Source organism: Brassica oleracea, chromosome C1 (genome assembly GCF_000695525.1).
Source record: "Brassica oleracea var. oleracea cultivar TO1000 chromosome C1, BOL, whole genome shotgun sequence".
Taxonomy (NCBI): domain Eukaryota; kingdom Viridiplantae; phylum Streptophyta; class Magnoliopsida; order Brassicales; family Brassicaceae; genus Brassica; species Brassica oleracea.
This window is the reverse complement of record NC_027748.1, coordinates 135,950-156,494: the sequence shown is the minus strand read 5'-3', so window position 1 is coordinate 156,494 and position 20,545 is coordinate 135,950. Positions and strand designations below refer to the sequence as shown.

The 20,545-nt window shown below is 38.0% G+C and overlaps 5 protein-coding genes and 1 long non-coding RNA gene across 7 annotated transcripts; 4 read left to right on the top strand and 2 right to left on the bottom strand.

Moving 5' to 3' along the window:
* Positions 1-135: 135 nt before the first annotated feature.
* On the top strand, positions 136-3,433 carry LOC106327351 (endoglucanase 24). The gene is made up of 5 exons (XM_013765487.1): positions 136-650; positions 1,515-1,814; positions 1,940-2,101; positions 2,386-2,661; positions 2,913-3,433. The coding sequence occupies exons 1-5, from the start codon at positions 234-236 to the stop codon at positions 3,243-3,245; spliced, it is 1,488 nt and encodes a 495-aa protein (XP_013620941.1). The 5' UTR covers positions 136-233; the 3' UTR covers positions 3,246-3,433.
* A 1,779-nt stretch (positions 3,434-5,212) lies between these two features.
* On the top strand, positions 5,213-7,611 carry LOC106298288 (endoglucanase 23-like). Its single transcript, XM_013734393.1, has 5 exons — positions 5,213-5,644; positions 6,152-6,451; positions 6,537-6,698; positions 6,838-7,113; positions 7,202-7,611. Exons 1-5 carry the CDS (start codon positions 5,237-5,239, stop codon positions 7,532-7,534), a joined length of 1,479 nt encoding a protein of 492 aa, XP_013589847.1. The 5' UTR covers positions 5,213-5,236; the 3' UTR covers positions 7,535-7,611.
* A 734-nt stretch (positions 7,612-8,345) lies between these two features.
* On the bottom strand, positions 8,346-9,889 carry LOC106293113. Of its 2 annotated transcripts, XR_001260365.1 has the most exons (5): positions 9,641-9,889; positions 9,440-9,548; positions 9,269-9,340; positions 8,819-9,181; positions 8,346-8,645 (listed from the first exon to the last, which is right to left on the bottom strand). It is a non-coding gene; the product is annotated as an uncharacterized LOC106293113 (long non-coding RNA). The 2 variants fall into 2 exon arrangements; XR_001260363.1 differs by having other exon boundaries at positions 9,440-9,889.
* A 1,278-nt stretch (positions 9,890-11,167) lies between these two features.
* On the top strand, positions 11,168-13,525 carry LOC106312318 (probable fructose-bisphosphate aldolase 2, chloroplastic). The gene is made up of 7 exons (XM_013749798.1): positions 11,168-11,460; positions 11,794-12,063; positions 12,163-12,272; positions 12,358-12,448; positions 12,551-12,689; positions 12,767-12,897; positions 13,051-13,525. The coding sequence occupies exons 1-7, from the start codon at positions 11,284-11,286 to the stop codon at positions 13,327-13,329; spliced, it is 1,197 nt and encodes a 398-aa protein (XP_013605252.1). The 5' UTR covers positions 11,168-11,283; the 3' UTR covers positions 13,330-13,525.
* A 1,392-nt stretch (positions 13,526-14,917) lies between these two features.
* Positions 14,918-19,335, top strand: LOC106314877 (kinesin-like protein NACK1). The gene is made up of 13 exons (XM_013752686.1): positions 14,918-15,306; positions 15,645-15,734; positions 15,828-15,928; positions 16,022-16,135; positions 16,225-16,306; positions 16,446-16,513; positions 16,604-16,669; positions 16,763-16,887; positions 16,986-17,322; positions 17,393-17,491; positions 17,569-18,159; positions 18,228-18,511; positions 18,591-19,335. Exons 1-13 carry the CDS (start codon positions 15,009-15,011, stop codon positions 18,916-18,918), a joined length of 2,583 nt encoding a protein of 860 aa, XP_013608140.1. The 5' UTR covers positions 14,918-15,008; the 3' UTR covers positions 18,919-19,335.
* On the bottom strand, positions 19,165-20,518 carry LOC106314884 (V-type proton ATPase subunit c1). The gene is made up of 3 exons (XM_013752694.1): positions 20,352-20,518; positions 19,749-20,034; positions 19,165-19,627 (listed from the first exon to the last, which is right to left on the bottom strand). Exons 1-3 carry the CDS (start codon positions 20,425-20,427, stop codon positions 19,495-19,497), a joined length of 495 nt encoding a protein of 164 aa, XP_013608148.1. The 5' UTR covers positions 20,428-20,518; the 3' UTR covers positions 19,165-19,494.
* Between the last annotated feature and the right edge of the window lie 27 nt (positions 20,519-20,545).

Below are 20,545 nucleotides of genomic sequence, written 5' to 3'. Positions count from 1 at the left end.
ATCAGACTTTTCAAAAACTAAATAAGAAACAAAAGGAAGAAAATAATTACATAATTAAGCCAGGATACTGGTGTATTAGTAAATTAATTAAAAATCGCAAGTTATATATAAACACATCTCGTGACTTCACTCGCAGTTGCAGAGTCACAGACAGTATAAGCTCCCTCACCACGACCTATATATATAAAGAATCTCAACCACCGACGTTTATTTTTTAACTCCGACGCCGAGACATGATGAAATTACATTTGAACCCTCTCTCAGTTATATTCTTCTTCCTCTTTGGTGCGGCAATGTCGTCGAAGCAGCACGACTACTCCGACGCACTCTCGAAATCAATCCTCTTCTTCGAAGGCCAACGCTCCGGTTACCTCCCGAACGACCAGCGTGTGCCGTGGAGGCGGAATTCCGGTCTGAGCGACGGGTGGACGCACAACACCGATCTAACCGGCGGTTACTACGACGCGGGAGACAACGTCAAATTCAATTTCCCGATGGCTTTCACCACGACGATGCTCGCCTGGAGCGTAATAGAATTCGGAGAGCTCATGCCTCCGCCGGAGCTTCGGAACGCTCTGGTCGCACTCCGGTGGAGCTCCGATTACCTCCTGAAATCCGTTTCGCAGCTACCAAACCGCATATTCGTCCAGGTTCGTTCGTTCGTTCGTTCGTTCGTAAATGTGCAATTCAATTTCGTAACTGTTTTTTGCCGGTGAGTGTGGCATATGCGTTAAGGAGAGGGGTAGTTTCGGAAATTTAATAAGCTAAGGGAAACTGATGAGTCGTTTTGGTTTGTCAAAGAAAGAAACCCGTGATCGTGAGTGGCTGTTTTGTTAATTTGCACTCTCAAGAGAGAGTCTCTCTCCATTTACCCTTCTTTTTTTTGTCGTTGCGTCACACTCTTTTGGCCCCTTCCCTTTCCCTTAATTTAATTTCTTCTTTCTCGTTATGAAATAGTATATCGTAAATTAAATATTTGCCAAAATTGAGTTTTTTTTTTCTTATTAATTTTTGATGTTGCACACGCATAACGTCGAATCATTACTGCAACAAATTAACTCTAAGCCATACTTTAAGAGGAAAAAGTAATTAATTACCCTGTGATTTTACATTACTATATACTATATACTCTGATTGTGTGCCCCCGCACTTTATAGTAGTAGATGACCAACTACTATTTTTAGCCATAGTTTTTAATTTTTTTTGGAACCAACAACTATCAATTTTGTTGACTATAATTGCAATAATGAGAATTTCAGTAACACATAAATATATTAGTGAATTTGACTATAGAATTGATTAACATTGATTCATGGGTCGTTAGTATAATCATTTAATAATACGAGTTGAGATATGCGATGATAGAGACTTGGAACTCAGAATCCTCAGAAATGATATATATGATGTTGATGTTGTTTGGTATATTTTCATTAATGATCTGTTTTATTTTAAGAGGGATTTAATATAACTATATGCAAACTAATTAAAGTAGGAAACAAACTTGTGATATGTAGGTAGGTGATCCGATTGCAGATCATAATTGTTGGGAAAGACCTGAAGATATGGATACACCACGTACTGCTTACGTCGTAAATGCCCCAAATCCAGCTTCTGAAGTAGCTGGAGAAATCACAGCGGCCCTCTCGGCCGCTTCAATTGCTGTGCGATCATCCGATCCAGGCTACTCTCAGACGTTGCTCCAAAACGCTGTAAAAACGTTTCAGTTTGCTGATATGCACCGTGGTGCTTATAGCAGCAATGATGATATCAAAAATGACGTTTGCCCTTTCTACTGCGATTTCAACGGATTTCAGGTCAAAAAACCCGAGTAATTAATAAAAATTTCAGCACGCAAAAAATTCATACAATCTTGATATTTATTATATTTTTTCTTGGTGATTTTTAATATAATTAATGTTGTTGGGATGGGTACGTGTAGGATGAGTTATTGTGGGGAGCAGCTTGGCTAAGAAAAGCGACTGGTGATGAAAGTTACCTTAGCTACATTGAGAGTAACCGTGAACCCTTTGGTGCTAGCGAGAACGTCGACGAATTTGGTTGGGACAACAAAATTGGTGGACTTAATGTTCTCGTGTCCAAGGTTAGATATTAAAAAAAATATCTATACTAACCTTTTTGATCAGAGTTACGTGATCAAATAGAAATCATACTTTTTTTTTTTTTTTTTTTTTTTGTTCAAAATAGAAATCATACCTTTAATTAACTCTCGCAAGTAAAGCAAATATAAACACGAGCAATTCACGTGCATGTAAAGATTATGTTCTTTTCTTTCCGTGTACGTGAAGAACCCAACATGGCCCGGTTAAGACACAAAACCCGGTATATGGTAACATATGGGTTTAATTAATTATAATTCCGGTACAGGAAGTTATTGCAGGGAATATGTACAACCTAGAGGCGTACAAGGCGTCGGCGGAGAGCTTCATGTGTAGTTTGGTGCCGGAGTCTCCGGGACAGCACGTTGAGTATACTCCCGGCGGTCTTCTTTACAAGCCCGGCGGTAGTCAGCTCCAGCACGCGACCACAATATCTTTCCTCCTGCTTGTATACGCTCAGTATCTATCCAGAAGTTCCCTCTCCCTCAATTGTGGCAGCCTCTCTGTCCCTCCTGATCATCTACGCCGTCTCGCCAAGAAACAGGTTACTCCCGTTTGTAGTGATTATTGGTTGTTCTCTTATCTTACTGACGAGTCACCTAACCTGAGATATAGAAAGCAATTATCATGCATTCATTGAAAGCAAAATAATACAAATTTTTTTCACGATTATTGCAAAAATTAATTAATTTTAGACGGTTATTATTAGAGATTAATCTTATTTTGTTATGATATTTATGTTAAATTTTTTTTAACACCGATATTTATGTTAAAGTTTTTTATTGGAAAATGAAGGTGGACTATATTTTGGGGGAGAATCCAATGGGATTATCGTACATGGTCGGGTACGGAGAGAGGTATCCAAAGAGGATCCACCACCGTGGCTCATCGCTGCCGTCGATCGTAGACCATCCAGGCACCATCGGGTGCAAAGACGGATCGGTTTATTTCAACTCGACCGAACCAAACCCGAACGTTTTGATTGGAGCGGTGGTGGGTGGGCCCGAAGAGGATGATAAGTACGATGATGACCGGTCTGATTTCCGCAAGTCAGAGCCCACTACTTACATCAATGCTCCTTTCGTTGGTGTATTGGCTTACTTTGCAGCCAATCCTAGTTTTAGCTGACGTCATTGGAGTAACATTAGATATCGAAACAACATGAGCACTTTTTGTTTTGTTTTTTTTTAAGTTCCTTGTAGGCAATTTTACACACGCAAAGCTAAGAAAGAAAATTTCAGTCTGAATATCTCATTCGGATTACTTAACTTGGATATCATCTTTTATTTCAAATGTAATGGATAGTCTATTCGTATATCATACATCCACATAAATACTGTTGTTTCGAAAAAATACAAATATTTATTTTCAAAGTCGTACAACGATAGTGTACCTATTGTATAGTTCGATGTACGGTGTATGCTAACGAAGTGTATGCCGTGTACGCTCCAGTGTATACTCCCGTGTGTACACTAAGATGTACACCCTGTACACCCTAATACTAACTAATTTAAAAAGTTTAATTAACTAAAGCTATAAATTAATTTATTAATTATAGCGCTCCATTTAATTAGTGTTTATTATGTTTTGTTAATGTTTGGTTTACGATTTTACTGAATAATCGATGTATATATTAAGTGGTTACTAAGATTCATTAAAACCATACTGGTGTACTGGAAAATGCTCGCCGTCCCTAACGTATAACTCGAGTAACCATCAATATTCACGTTTTTTTTCAGTAATAGCATTAATGTAATTTGTCTCATCTTCTTCAAAGGTTCTCTACAACTCTTCCAATGGACGTCAGACATAAAACTCATCGACGGCAATCACTCGTCTCTCCTTTCACAAACATCAGTTAAAAATGACAATTCTTCATCAAAATCCCTATTCCCTAGAATCTTTTAGCAAAAAAAAAATCCCTAGAATCGCTCTCCGGACCGCAACATTCTCCAGATTAGAATCGACCAAAGTTGAAGAATGGAGTGCTCAATTCAACGGGAACACGATGGGCCTCCGGCTCTGGTACAAGAGACCCCGGTGGTGGTGAAAGGAAAAGAAGCAAGACGTGGCCTACAGCAGGGAGCAGATCTCTGGTGGTCTCGACAAGGCATGGTAGCAGCGGAGGCAAGCTCGAACCCGATCTTGGAATAGATGATGGACCCAAACATGAATTTGAAGGTTGGTCATGCCAAGTTATAAGTATATATGGAATATAGATGGTTAGATTATATATCCGGATTTAACTGAGTAAACTTCAAGATTTGTACTTAACCAAAAAGTATATATATGCTATATATTTACATATAAGATTATGTACGAAATTGTTTCAAGATTCAATACTATATTTTTCATCTTTTAACTTTTCACATCATTTTTTACCTTATCATTCAACATATATTTAATTTACACACTACAATGATTTTGTTTAATAGAATTTAACACTCTCTTTTACTAATTAATAATTATTTTAATATTTTTAAATTATATAAACTTAGTCTCTATTTATAGAGAATTTCAAATGATAATTTTTTTGTATAAAAATTAAAATAAATTGTTTAATTTATAATAAGATTAGAAGTTTTAAATAATTATGAGAATATGAAAATATGAAAAATTTCTAGAAATTGACATGTGTCGATGGTTCTCACTTTTTTTAATATGTTGAATCTTTTCAACACCAAATAATCTACATCATCAAATTCATTTTCAATATGCTCATTGTAATGATTCTGTTGAATCTTTTATTAAGCACTTCAAGTATACATGGTCTAACTAGATTACTCTTGTTGAAAGTCCACTTGAATCAGAAAAAGTACATTTCTAGTCAAATAAAAAAAATTCAAAGATTTTTATCTAAATTTGAAGTTTAAACAATTAATTAGTAAGATGATGATTGACTTCTTGATAACAATAGAGTTATAATTAAAAAAATATTTAATATTTTAATACATGCATGGATGATGGATGGATAACTACCAAATCAATGCAAAATGGTATTATACCAAATTAACCAAATACGTATACTTGAACTAGCTCTATTAATATGAACTCTAAATCCTCATGCCAAATGCCAAAAATCAAAATCTCTCAAAGTCCTTATTGCAAAGAGAGAAAAAATGAAACCGTCGATTTTAATCTTAACAGTTTTCGTACTTCTCCTCCTGTTACCAACGGTGATTCCACACGACTACTCGGATGCTCTGTATAAGTCAATCCTATTTTTCGAAGGTCAACGCTCCGGTCGACTTCCCAGAGAACAAAGGATGTTGTGGCGTAGTGACTCTGCACTCAAGGACGGCGAAAACCTCAACACGGACCTCGTTGGTGGTTACTACGACGCCGGTGACAACGTTAAGTTTCATTTTCCAATGGCTTTTACGGCCACGATGCTTGCTTGGAGTTCTATCGACTTCAGTTGCTACATGTCTGAGAATGATTTTAGTCACAACCTCGTAAATATCAAGTGGGCTACTGATTATCTCCTTAAGACTGTCTCACAACTCCCTCATCGCATTTTCGTCCAAGTATGTTCGTATAAACAAACCGCTAATGCACCGTCATTTTTCTTAATATCATCTACTGATATAACAGTTATAGTATAAAATCTTTTTTATATTTATATGAGTTCCCTATTTCTATTCACCAATACACACCAATATCGTTATCAAGAATTTGGTTTTCACCATTTTGTCGTGCGTTGTCGACATTTTTAATAATTTTACAATTGGAAAATAGAGTCGGGATATAAACGGATACTTGGGTATACGAGTGTGTAGTTAATATAAATTTAGATTTATCAAGATCTATAAACATTATATAATATGGCTATAGTATAGTAGAAATGAAATCATAGAACTCCATGGTATGTTGATGATGATGATAGAATCAAATTGTATATCATCTCTGAGAAGAAGTAATCAATTTCCACTGATTGGTTTGACCTAGCTTGTATTATATTTTTCGGAAATCACGGCTTTAAATGAAAATATTTATGGCACACACTCTAACAATATAAGATTAATATGCTATAGGTAGGTGAAGCACAACCCGACCATGATTGTTGGGAAAGACCGGAAGATATGGATACGCCACGAACCGCTTTCGCTATAGATGCACCAGGGCCAGCCTCCGATCTAGCGGGTGAAATCACTGCAGCTCTGGCAGCTGCTTCTATCGCATTCAAACAATCGAGGCCTATATATTCACAATTATTGCTCAGCAAAGCCATACAAACGTTTCGGTACGCAGATATGCATCGAGGTTCTTATGCCGACAATCAGAACGTGCACACCGCCGCTTGCCCTTTCTACTGCAGTAATAATGGATATAAGGTATACCTTCATTCGAAATTTTGTATGTCTATAGTACCGTTTTTTTAATATACATTTCATATAAAATGGTATTATTTTCATGTAGGATGAGTTGCTCTGGGGAGCTGCTTGGTTGAGGAGGGCGACTGGTAGTGATTATTACCTAGAGTACTTGGTGAACAATCGTGAAACTTTCGGTGTAGATTACAATTACTTGGACTTTGGCTGGGACAGCAAATTTGGGGGAGCTGATGTTCTCATTGCTAAGGTCTGATCCAGTTCTCTCTCTCTCTGTATATATGATCTTCCAAAACCACTAGGTCAAAATCATTTAAAATACATATAGTATAATTAAACAATGGTATACTATTAGTGCTTGCTATTTAAACGCCAATTTGGGTGAACAGGAAGTATTTGAGAAGAATGTGAGTGCGTTAACACCATTTAAAGATATTGCGGAGAAAATGATGTGTGCAGTATTTCCGGAAACCGCTGGTCCACACATGAGTTACACACCTGGCGGTCTTCTTTACAAACCCGTTGGCAGCCAGCTCCAGAGCACGGCCGCAATGTCTTTCGTCATCCTTACCTACGCGGACTACCTCTCTAAATCCTCTCAACAACTCAGTTGCGGTAACCTCAAGTTTCAATCCGATTCTCTTCGACGCATAGTTAAACGACAGGTACTCAAACATCATGTGTTATTGTGTATATATATGATTTAGATAGGTCCATTAAAAGCATATGCGTTTTTTTTTTTGCGGTACATAGGTGGACTACATTTTGGGAGATAATCCAATGCACGTGTCGTACATGGTTGGGTACGGTGATCAGTACCCGCGACAGGTCCACCACCGTGGCTCGTCTATACCGTCTGTTAAGGTTCAAAGCACTGCGTTCGGGTGCATACTAGGATGGAATATTTTCCATTCAGACAATCCAAACCCAAACATTCTAGTAGGAGCGGTGGTTGGCGGGCCTAACGTAGATGATACATTCGTTGGAAAACGGACAAATGCTACCGACACAGAGCCCACGACCTATATCAATGCACCTCTGGTTGGTGTCTTTGCCTATTTTAAAAGCAATCCCAACGTCGCTTGACTTCAGCTTTCTTTTCCCAAATCTTCAACATCTATAAAGTAACAGTAAACCTTTTTATATAAATCTTGAAAATGTCTCCGGGCTATAAGAGCATGAATATCCCATGATCCTTAAGTGGGATTCTTAATGATTATTTAATAGTTTAAATGTACTTAAATGGGGCTAAGTACTCTAGTTAAAAAACTCTCATTTTGAGCGGTCCAATGGGAGTTTCTTAATTAGGGGTTCTTAAAAAAAAATTTAAAAAATTAAATTTTTTTTTAGATAAAATGTATTTATTAAATAAAACATATTAAAAGATAACATTTAAAACATTGATATTTAAAAAACATAAAAATAAATCTTAGTACAATAATCGAGAATAATTTGAAAAAAACATTTCGAATTCAGTTGTTGTCTTCATCACGTTTAAACTTACTCCATAAATGTTCAACCAAATCAGCTTTGAGCTGTTGATGCATTTGTCTATCACGAATTCTAATTCGAACACCCATCATATTGGCGATATTTAGGGTATAGCTTTAAAATTTAGATTTTAAATTTGATATAAGATTTTTTAAAAATAATTAAATATTAAGTTTAAGATTAAAGTTATATTATGAAAAGATTGAAGTTTAAAGCTTATGTTTAGGGTTTAGGGTTTCGTTTTTTTTTTAAATCACAAAATACAAATTACCAATTTTTTAATAAATCAAAATTCTTTTTCAAAATTGTAACAAGTTTTAACATTATAACAAGTTTTAACATTTCTTTTAATTATTTCTTTTTTTTTTAACATAGGTTTGATCCAATTCCATGAATTGAGCTCAAATATAACAACTACAATTCTTTATATTAATCAATTACAATTCCCTTTTTCATAATCCAAAAACACCTCCTAATCGCTCTTATGAATGATATAACTCCAGAGACCAAACAATCAAAACCAGAAAATGATACTAGCCCAACTTCCATCTGTACTCCTTCGGCTTCACCACCTCAGCCGTAGCTTCACCGTTGTCTCCACTTCCGGCTTCACCTTGTCACCGCTCTCTCTTCTTCCGGCTTGACAAGGCGAGATTCACCAACCTACAAGTGACCATCTTGTTTCATGGAGCATTGAATAAGAACGCTGCAAGAGCAAAACAGAAACAGCATTTCATTACCAAAACAGAACAACAACATGAAACATACAACAAACGATCACACGACCTTGAACATAAAACATGAATACTGAAACATACAAACTTAACATGCCACATTGAAACGTTGAAACAGAACATGAAACAGAAATATGAAACAGACCCATCGTTTTTAACATGCGACAGAGCCATTGAAGCTTCCAAGAATCTCAGTTCATCAGAACCAATGAACCATTGAAGCTTCCACAGAGCCATTGAAATAACAAATGTATCTGCACAAGAATTATCAACAATTTCCCCCTATCCTCATTTGTTTAAAATGATTCTGTTAATAAAAACAACACATTGGAATGCAAGTGAGACTAGTGAAGCCAATGCTTATAAGCAATACGGTGAAGCTGGGTCTTGAAGTAACCTTTAAAGGCTACGTTTCTTCTTCTTCTCACGACCTATACATCTTCTGAAGTCCTTCCCTTTGAGACCCACGAACCTGTCATCTTCTGAACTATAGCCACTGATCCAGAAGCTGCACAATTAATCAAACACACAGTCAACTCTCTGTTCAACATATACTCATTGATTCACATGTAGAGAAAAGAACACAAGAGCATACCTCGAACCGGGGAAGTCACTCTCGGTTTACGAATAGGCTTTGGTCTTCGGACAACAACAGGAGCAGGAACCACTGCAGAGAGACAACCAAAAACAAAGCAAACATCTTTGAGTTCCAAACCTCTTCCCAAGGTATATTGGAATTGGAATGTGTTGAATCTCAGATACGAACCTGGAAGAAGCTGGCTGTAACCGGAATGACCACTGCTGAGACGGGTCTCTTAACACACAAAACAACACTCAAAAGTGTCTAAAGATTAAGCTCTCACTTTTAATCAAACCTGTGTAGGGAAATAACGTATGACGTTGGCTTGGTTTCCTCTCCAGAAGGATAAAACACCTTCTTCTCTGAAGATTCTAACGAAGCAGTTACCTAGACCGGTGTAGGGTCTTGTGAGATGTCTTGTTTTGATCAATTCGCCTTGGTTTTGGAGTAAAAGCTTCACCCTTTCGATTGGAGCAGCTGCGGATTTGGCGACAATGGCTGCAACTCCTCCCATCATGAAATCCGTAGAGAAGATTCTGAAGATGACAAGGGAAGACGAAGAATAACGCAGAAAGAGAAAAGAAAAATGAAAAAAAAAAACTAAAATTGAGGGTTGAGCGACACGTGTGGTCTTTCAAAGCTTAAGGATCAGTAACCAAAAACCCATATTAAGGATCGGTTATTGCAGTATCATTTAATTTTGATTTAATTAAATGATGTCATTTGTTTAAAAACCCACTAAGAAACCACTTATAATCATGGTCTAAATAAACTTGACAATCTCTTGAAATCTTCATACGTACTCAACATCAGCCTTGAGAAAACGCATGGATTCACACAAGTCCTTGTCTAGAAATTTAACTTTCAGACGCATCTTTGGCTCTAAACTCGAAAAGTAATTATTAGTTATCGTTTTGCTTGTCTCCACTCGTTTTGCTTGTCTCCACTCGTCATTCGAGATACACATATTTTGTATGACCGATTGCCTCTTCTCTTTCGGTACCCAGCGTAGCGAAAACCTCTAGTGGAATTAATCCAAAGAACCTCCATTGTATATGTTACACGTGGCACGTGAGATGATTGTCAAGAGACGCGGTGAGATTATATAAATTGTATAATTATACAAAAAATAATAATATTTCGAAATTTGAAATATTATATATGAATATATTTATTTTATAGATGATGTATGAGCTATTACCATATTTTAAAAAAAAATTATCAAAAAGAAATATCAATATTAAATGTAATATATGAATTATTAGCATATTCTAATAAATTTACCAAAAATATAAATCAATATTAAATGAAATTATTCATGTCATATTTTTCCGGAAGCCATATCATCAATTTCAGTAAACATGTCATATTTGTTTTGTGAAATTGATTGTAGAAAGGATATGTGGCAAAATCACTTCGCAAATATAGTCTAGAGGATATAAGCTGTTGCCACTAATTGTAATTGATATGATGCGTTTGTCTTTGAGCTCAACATCATGATAACATGTAAATACATTAAGTACATAATATTATGGTCCACACGGAGCTACTTATTAATTTTAGAGGGTTTTTTTAACAGCATAAAAAATATATTCTTTTTTTTGTAACGCTGTATATCATGTCATGAACGAATGTTTGCCTTTTTGGGTACTTGTTCAATTATTTCCCGTATAAGCAAAAAAAAAAAATGAAGAAAAGAAGCAAACATTTTACAAAAAAAAGAAAAGAAAAGAAGCAAACATGTAAATAATGGGCATGGCATGCATAGACGATTCCATGTGGTATTTTTCTTGAATTGTGAGTGATACAAGATTACGTTCCACGTGGCGGAGTGTAATTGGCAAGGCCACAAGAACCTCAAATAACTGATCTGATTAAGATATATAAATCCAAAAGAGAGAGAGTGAGGTTGCTCCTCGTCCTCAGAGATAAGGTGGTGGTGGTGTGTGTGTCATCATAAGCCACTGTGTGTCTCTCAAATAAACCAAAGTAAGGCAGAGAGAAGAGAAAGAGATAAAATTTAACAAAAGATGGCATCAACCTCACTCCTCAAGGCATCTCCTGTATTGGACAAATCGGAGTGGGTCAAGGGACAAAGCGTTCTCTTCCGTCAGCCATCTTCCGCCGCCGCCGTCCTACGTAACCGCGCCACCTCCCTTGCCGTCCGTGCCGCTTCATCCTACGCGGATGAGCTTGTCAAGACAGCGGTTAGTACTCCCACCCACACATATCCTCTTCTTTGTCACGTGTCTTATCTGCATGATACATAAAGGTTTTTTACTTCTTTTATTCTTTTGATCTTTTGAATTGGAATGCCTACCAAAATTAATTATGTTCAGTTTTCAATTTTTTTTTTAATTCGTAGTCTTAACTTTTCTTTATTTTCACAACCATTTTTTTCACTAGTTGGAATTGATTTTAGTTCAGGTTTGTTAATATAAAAGTTCATATTCATAGATAAAAGTTAGTATAAAATAACTCGAATTACAATAAAAATACAATATGATAATAATTATGTTTTTTTTTGGTGTTGGGAGCAGAAAACAATTGCGTCTCCTGGACGAGGAATCTTGGCGATGGACGAGTCGAACGCGACATGCGGGAAGCGTTTGGACTCGATAGGGCTAGAGAACACTGAGGCAAACCGTCAAGCATACAGGACATTGCTGGTCTCTGCACCAGGACTCGGACAGTACATCTCCGGTGCAATCTTGTTCGAGGAGACTCTGTATCAGTCTACCACCGAAGGCAAGAAAATGGTCGACGTCCTCGTCGAGCAGAACATCGTCCCCGGTATCAAAGTCGACAAGGTATGACTAATTAAAGTGCATGCTTATTTTTTATATATGTACCTAACGTGGTGCTTGATTAGAGGAAGCTAAGCGAGTTGTATCTATTTATGGAAGTAGGGTTTGGTCCCACTTGTTGGATCTAACAATGAGTCATGGTGCCAAGGGCTCGATGGTCTATCCTCCCGAACCGCTGCTTACTATCAACAGGGTGCTCGTTTCGCCAAATGGTATAGTACCCTCTGCTCCTATCCAAAATGTTTCCTCTCGGCTGAGTTTTTTTTTTGTTTGACTTTTGTGTTGATGGTTGATTAGGCGTACTGTGGTGAGCATTCCCAACGGTCCGTCTGCTCTAGCTGTTAAAGAAGCTGCTTGGGGGCTTGCTCGATACGCTGCCATTTCACAGGTAAAACACATTTGCTTTCTCTTTCAAGCAACAGGTCAACTCGGATTCTTTTAAAGCTATTATTTCACACGCAGATTGTGATTTTTTTTTTTGTCTTTTCAGGACAGTGGATTGGTTCCAATAGTGGAGCCAGAGATCTTGTTGGACGGAGAACACGACATTGACAGGACTTACGAAGTAGCAGAGAAGGTTTGGGCTGAGGTTTTCTTTTACCTTGCTCAGAACAATGTCATGTTTGAAGGTATTACTAGCTAAGTATATGGAGCTGCTTATCTTATATTATCAAGTTGTGTTAAAATATCAACATCTTGTACAAAGGTATCCTCCTGAAGCCGAGCATGGTGACTCCCGGAGCCGAGTCTAAAGACAGAGCTACTCCTGAACAAGTTGCCTCCTACACCCTTAAACTCCTCCGCAACAGAATCCCTCCGGCCGTCCCCGGAATCATGGCAAGCTCTATTCCTCTCTCTTCACTTCACATAGTATAAAAATATCTATAAAAATCAAAATATTGCTTGATTTGATGAAAATTGCTTATGATGAGAACCCTAGATCTTGGTTGCTTGAGGTGGAAGTAAAGTTTTTTTGTTTTGGTTTTGCAGTTCTTGTCCGGAGGACAGTCCGAGTTGGAGGCAACGTTGAATCTGAACGCGATGAACCAAGCACCAAACCCGTGGCATGTTTCCTTCTCATACGCACGTGCCCTGCAGAACACATGTTTGAAAACATGGGGAGGCAGAGCTGAGAACGTGAACGCAGCTCAGACCACTCTATTGGGTAGAGCCAAGGCCAATTCGTTGGCTCAGCTTGGAAAATACACAGGAGAAGGTGAGTCTGAAGAGGCTAAGGAGGGTATGTTCGTCAAAGGCTACACCTATTGAAGAGAATAATTAATGATGCTGTGAAATTGGAGACGAAGGCAGATTATGTTTTGATTGCATCTGTATTTGAGTTGGGCTGTCCTTATAAATATGTCAAAAACATTTTATTTTGTCTGGTTAATTTGCATTAGCTACTCCTTTTAATAAGTTTTTCTTTTCTGATATTTATATATATATATATATATTGATGAAGTTATCTCTATAGATGGTTATGTTTAACATCCGGACCACTTGGACGCTCACGTTGGTCTCAGAACATTATTATTCGTAACTCTATACGTTAATCTATATAATTCCACATGCATGCAGAGCCTGCCTTGAGGGGAAGCCACCCAAGCCAAAGATTAGGGCATCCAAATTAGTGAGGTATATTTAAAAAAAAATTATTAGTATATACATAAAAAGAAAATCTGTAGATTATTTTGTTAAAATATTATCTATTGAGCATATTTAGTTATAATAATATTTGTCAAACTTTTTAAATATATTTATAAATTTATATTTTAGATAATAGTTAAAACCCTAATTCTAAAATAGAAACATAACAATTGAGACTGTTATGGTCGAAAAACTTGACTATAGGAGTTTAATGGATGATTTTGCAGGGAAAAATGCAAGAAGATCTATATTTCAGCAATAAGTGTTTTTATATCAATGTTTTTTATGAACATATTATGAAATTTGATTTTTTTAATGAAAATTTAAATTATTTTTTTATACTGTTTTGTGATTTTGATAAAACATGTATGAGGGTATAGTTTTAAATTTTGATTGGGGCAATATAAAAGATTGGTCCGGCACTGCATGCATGTCATAATAAAGGACTAATAATAAACAGAGAGCATAAAAAGTAGTATTATGATGACGGAAAGAAGATATTGGGCATCATATATTAAATATATATATATTTTTTATCAGATTAAAAAAAAAAAAAACCAATCGTGGACCGCCACGTGTCAATGAGACATGTAAGAAAAAGACGAAAAACGTTTGTTAATTGATGACTTTTGTAACCGATTATTTGGAAATGCAAACTGAAGAAGAAGAAGAACCAAATCTAGCAGAGAGTGGACTGGGCTGGCTGCTAAATAAATATATATATATATATATATTTTTTTTTTTTTTTTGTGTCTCTCTCTCACACCAAGTTTTCATTTTTATTCGAAGAATCAACCTCCCTCACATTCTTGTTTCTTCTTCTTCTTCGTTTCTGTAAGAAGAAGACAACTCTCACTTTACCCTCTGCTATTTTTATTGTTTTGTTTGTTAAACTAAACTCGAATCTATCTCTCTCATATACCTTAAAAACGCGCATTTCTGTCTGACAATGTCGTCTCTCTACTGATGATGAAGGAGACTTATATATTATATATGAATACTAAACTCAAAAGTCATTCTCTTTTTTTTTCTTTGCTTGTCACTAGCTAGAATATTATAAAAATCAAGTCACTTTTCAATGTCTAGAATACTTTAACAATGTTTAGATTGGTAAACCGTTACTTAAGTCTTTCAAAGCGTAGTGGGTGGCCATTACAGATAGATAGTAGTCGGTTATCTCTTTTCTTTCTTCAGTTGAGGTTGGCCACCTTCTTAACTAAACTAAACTGCCTTGTGTTTATTTAATTATAACAACAACAACCATCGTCTTCTCTTTTATTTCGTGTGTTTTGGTTCACTGAATGCTCTCTCTCTCTTTCTTTCTTTCAGCAGAGCAAAATGCTTTTCCTTTTATACTGGCATGTTTCATGTTTATGGTAGCTGACTTGTTGAAGCAGAAAACACCAAAAGAAGATATGGAAAAGACAGACGCCCGAGAAGAGAAGATACTGGTTCTGGTTAGATTGAGGCCCCCTAACCAGAAAGAGATTGCCGCTAACGAACCTACGGAGGATTGGGAATGTCTCAATGATACCACCATCTTGTACAGAAGAAACACCTTGCGCCAATCCTCCAACTTTCCTTCTGCTTATTCTTTTGGTAACTATAGAGCTTATACTGCTCTTCATCCCTCCCTCTTCTATATATATATAAGATTTTCCAACGAAATAGGTAGTAGCCCTCCTGATTATGAAAAGCATCCCACATTTCATCATAATAATGAGATTCACCAGCATCACTGGATATGAACTTATTTTTATAGTCCATGTTTAAGATGACAGATAGATATTTTACCAGTAGGCACCAGCCTTTTATATGAACTCAACCTCTACTTTGGCCTTGATATTCTAGACAACTACGTTTATATATCTCACCCTTTCATCTTGTACTGTATGTCAGACTCAGATTCCCATTTCCTTTTTGTGGTGTGGTGACAGATAGAGTATACGGAGGTGAATGTCCCACCAGACATGTTTACGAGAATGGAACCAAGGACATCGCTCTCTCTGTTGTCAAAGGAATCAATTGTACCTAATCTTCCTTTATTTTTGTTGGGTGATCAATGGAATGAAACCCATATATGCTCACTTCTTCAAATTTACTCTTAACCGTTTTGACAGGTAGTATTTTTGCGTATGGCCAGACGAGTAGCGGAAAGACTTACACCATGTCTGCTATTACTGAGTTTGCTGTCGCTGACATTTTTGACTACATTTTTCAGGTTCACCCTTCTTCCCAATATAATATCAACCCTCCTTTTTTTTTGTTTGTTCTATTGCACCCAATACTAATTAAATCTGGATGCTGTCTGTAGCATGAAGAAAGAGCATTTTCCGTTAAATTTTCAGCTATAGAGATCTACAATGAGGCCATCCGAGATTTGCTTAGCTCCGATGGTACATCCCTTAGGCTACGAGACGATCCTGAGGTAAAAAAATTAATGTCAAATTTCTTTACTGAGCGCTTTTTTAGTTTTGTAAATTTTGTCTGAATCTTTCTTTTCTTGGTTCTTACCAGAAAGGGACAGTGGTTGAAAAAGCCACAGAGGAAACTCTGCGAGACTGGAACCATCTCAAGGACCTTCTATCTGTCTGTGAAGGTAAAAACCCCAAAAGAGTCAAAAATCACTTTGCATTACTATGAAGTGGCCACATGATAATATTGGTCTGAAAATCAGATTGTTATTCAGATTAATGTTGTCTCAAAAGTAAACTTACATGTCTCTATAATTTTGGCAGCACAACGTAAGATTGGTGAAACCTCATTAAATGAGAGAAGTTCCAGATCTCATCAGATTATCAAACTGGTTAAACTCTTATCAATCTGTCACTGGATTTAAATACCAAAGATTCTTTCTTTCTTAACTTGGACCTCAACTGTATTGCTAATATTCTAGACGGTTGAAAGCTCTGCTCGTGAGTTCTTAGACAAAGAAAACTCCACCACCCTCATGGCAAGTGTGGTATGCTCTCACCAACAACCCTTTCTTTCTGTTGGATCCTGGGGTGTTATGTTTCTCTAACAACCGTGTTCATTATTCTTCCTTAACGTGCAGAACTTCATAGATCTGGCGGGAAGCGAGCGTGCATCACCGGCGATGTCAGCTGGTGCGAGACTCAAGGAAGGCTGCCATATCAACCGAAGTTTGCTTACTCTTGGAACAGTGATCCGTAAACTTAGGTTTGTAAACAATACATCCTTATATAAGTTGCTGTCTTACGCATGCTGAAGTAGATTAACTTGACTTAGATTGTCTAACCACTGAGTGATCTATGTAGTAAGGGAAGGCAAGGGCACATCAACTTTAGAGACTCCAAGCTCACACGAATTCTACAGCCATGCTTGGGGGGTAATTCAAGAACCGCCATCATCTGCACTCTGAGCCCAGCGAGGAGTCACGTCGAGCTAACGAGGAACACTCTCTTGTTTGCTTGCTGTGCAAAGGAAGTTACCACAAAGGCCCGGATCAACGTCGTTATGTCAGACAAGGCCCTGCTGAAGCAACTACAGCGTGAGCTTGCGAGGCTCGAGACCGAGCTGAGAACCCCTGCCACGCCTGCCTCTAAATGTGATTGTGCCATGACGGTGAGGAAGAAGAATCTTCATATACAAAAGGTTTGTGCTTTTGATAGATCTCCTTTTCAGGTTGGGTTAATGCTAAACTAAGGTGTAATGTTGAATGCAGATGGAAAAGGAGATGGCAGAGTTGAGAGAAGAGAGAGATCTTGCTCAATCCCGGCTTGAAGATATCATGAGAATGGTTGAACTCGATGAGGCCTCAAAGGTATTTATTTTTCTGGCTCCTCCCACAATTTCACTTTATGCAACAAATAATTCACTTTATTTTTGCTTCTGTTGAAGTGTGGAACTCCGCAGCACATAGACAAGTGGGAGGATGGTTCAGTGTCACAGACATCAGGCGTGATCGATTTAGAGAGGAACTTCATATCAGATGGGATGTCAATAACAAGAGCTTCATCTCACTCTGAGGATGATGATGATGAAGAGCTGCCTACGCGTTCAGAAGATCCATCAGAAGAATATTGCAGAGAAGTTCAATGCATTGAGATTGAGGAATCAGCTACAGTCAACCACAAAGACGAAAAAAGAGCAGAACCTAAGAACATTTTAGGCCCTAGTGAGGACGCTAGTGTAGGCCAAAACGTGAGGTTGAGAAGCTGGAACCGCAGAGAGACCGCGCCAGGCACGAGCACTCCACCTGAAAACCTAGGGACAGGAAGACCAGAAGAAGAGAGTCACAAGAACAAGAAGATTGTGTTTTCTGGTTTAGAGTTGGGTTCTAGTGTGTCAAGGAATGATTCGCTGTCTTCTTGCGGGAGCGATTCCACTGAGACTCAGAGCAGCAGAACCCCCTTGGGAGAAGAGGGAGGTATTACTAGCATCCGGACTTTCGTTGATGGTCTTAAGGAGATGGCTAAGCGTCAAGGCCAGGTGAGCTTATATATATATATATACTAGTGGGTTCTCTTCTTCGTAGATTACAACTTACTTTCAATCAGGTGTCGATTACTGATGACGATTCTGGTAAAATGGGGAGGGATATTGGTCTGGTCATTATGGACATGGAATTTGAGAGACAGCGGCGAGAGATTGTTGAGCTATGGCAAACCTGTAACGTCTCTTTGGCGCATAGAACATACTTCTACTTGCTCTTCAAAGGAGATGATGAGGCTGATTCAATCTACATTGGGGTGGAGCTAAGAAGACTTTTGTTTATGAAAGCTCGCTTCTCTCAGGGAAACCAAACTTTGGAAGGAGGAGAAACCTTAACACTGGCTTCAAGGTTGGATACTTCTTTTTGGTGTTTTTATTAAGCGTTTGGCATTTGTATTTACTCTTTTGTTTTGTGGCGTTGGCAAAAGCCGGAAGGCGCTTCACGGGGAGAGAATGATGCTGAGCAAGCTCGTGGGGAAAAGGTTTTCAGGAGAAGAGAGGAGAAGAATCTATCACAAGTTTGGGATTGCTGTCAACTCCAAACGCAGGCGTTTACAACTCGTGAACGAGCTGTGGAGCAATCCCAAGGACATGAGTCAGGTTGTGGAAAGCGCAGATGTTGTAGCGAAGCTTGTGAGGTTCGCTGAGCAAGGGAGAGCCATGAAGGAGATGTTTGGTCTGGCCTTCACCCCTCCTTCCTTCTTGACAGCTCAGAGATCGCGTAGCTGGAGAAAAAGCATCCCTACGCTTTTCTAACCATCTGTTCTTGTAACAGTGTGTATATGTATCTTCTTTGCGTCTTTTCTTCGGAGCCAACGTTGTGTGTAAAACATATATTTTTCAATCAGTGTTTTTATTTGTATCTGTTGAGCAAATTTACAGTCAAGCTTCTGTTTTGGAAAAACTAATTACATAATATGAAAAATTTGTGTGTATCATGTGTATATGTGATCAGTTCTCTCAACAAATAACATATGAAGACAACACTTCCAATTCCCAGAATAATTCAAATAAAGCAGCATAGGTTTGATAAACAAAGATCAAATAGAGTTTTCCTTGGACAGATAACAAAACATAGAATAATAGATGGGGTGTCTCTCACAGACAGTAGCATCTTGCTGGGAAGAGAAAAAGAAAAATCAGTCGTACAAGGTTCACACAAAGGGTGAAAACGAACAACAAGAGTATGAAGCAGAGCAGAGTAGCGGAACCACTGCTGTGTCTCAACTAACCTGATAAAATAATATAAGAAGATCTGGGCGGATGAAGAGACCAGCAAAAGAAAGAATGATTATGACGCAGAAGAAGAAGAAGAAGACAAGCTCTTCCTCCTCATTCGGCTCTGGACTGACCAGCTCGGGAGGACAAGATGATCCCGACGATGAGACCGTATAGAGCTAGAGCTTCAGCAAAAATGAGGATAAGGATCATTCCAACGAACAGCTTTGGCTGCTGAGCATTGGCCCTGCCATCAAAAAAAAAAAAAAAAAGGAAAAGTTGCTTATCAAACGAGGGGGATGGGATATATTACAAAATGAGAAAAGCTAAACGAGAGAGAGAGAGAGGCCATGAATTGATTAGATAACCTGACACCAGCATCGCCAACGATACCAATGGCCATTCCAGCAGAAAGACCAGCAAGGCCACAAGCTAGACCAGAAGAGAGATGTGCATATCCGTCAAAGAGGTAGTAAGATTTAGCCTTGGGGTTAATACCGGTACTGATGATAACGGCAATGATCAAACCATAGATACCCAAGACACCAGCCATAACAACGGGGACAATAGACTTCATCACCAACTCTGGTCTCATAACACCCATAGATGCCACTCCGACACCACTCTTGGCGGTCCCATATGCAGCTCCCATGCCTAGTAGTCAAAGAGTGTATTCTATTAGATATGACAATTGTATCGACATTCTGGCCTTGGATGGAAAGCAAGTACGTTAACTTGATGGTAACAAAGTAAATCTCTACTTGTGCAATTAGAAGCAGTCACCAAATTTGCCAACAATAATAAATTAAACAAAAACAATAGAAAAATCTCAGATTCTAAAGCTGCTGTTCAAGAATGTGTGATTCAGTTGAGAAGAGGTTGGCTAAAGGTCAAATCAAATGCAGGTCGTTAGCATCTCAAAAATTCAGAAGAAGAAAAAAAAAAGAGCGACCAGTGAAAATGGAATATACAGGAGAAGACGAGGGCTGCGGCAGCGCCAAGGAAGCCGAAGAAAGGTGCTGTCTCATCTCCACTGAACGTTGACATTTCCAACGATTCTCGATCTCCCCTTCCCTCCTCTCAGATTGAATCACAATGAAGTGGAGAGATAGAGAGATATCTAATGACAGACAACAGCAGGCAGCAAAGCGCACACACACACACA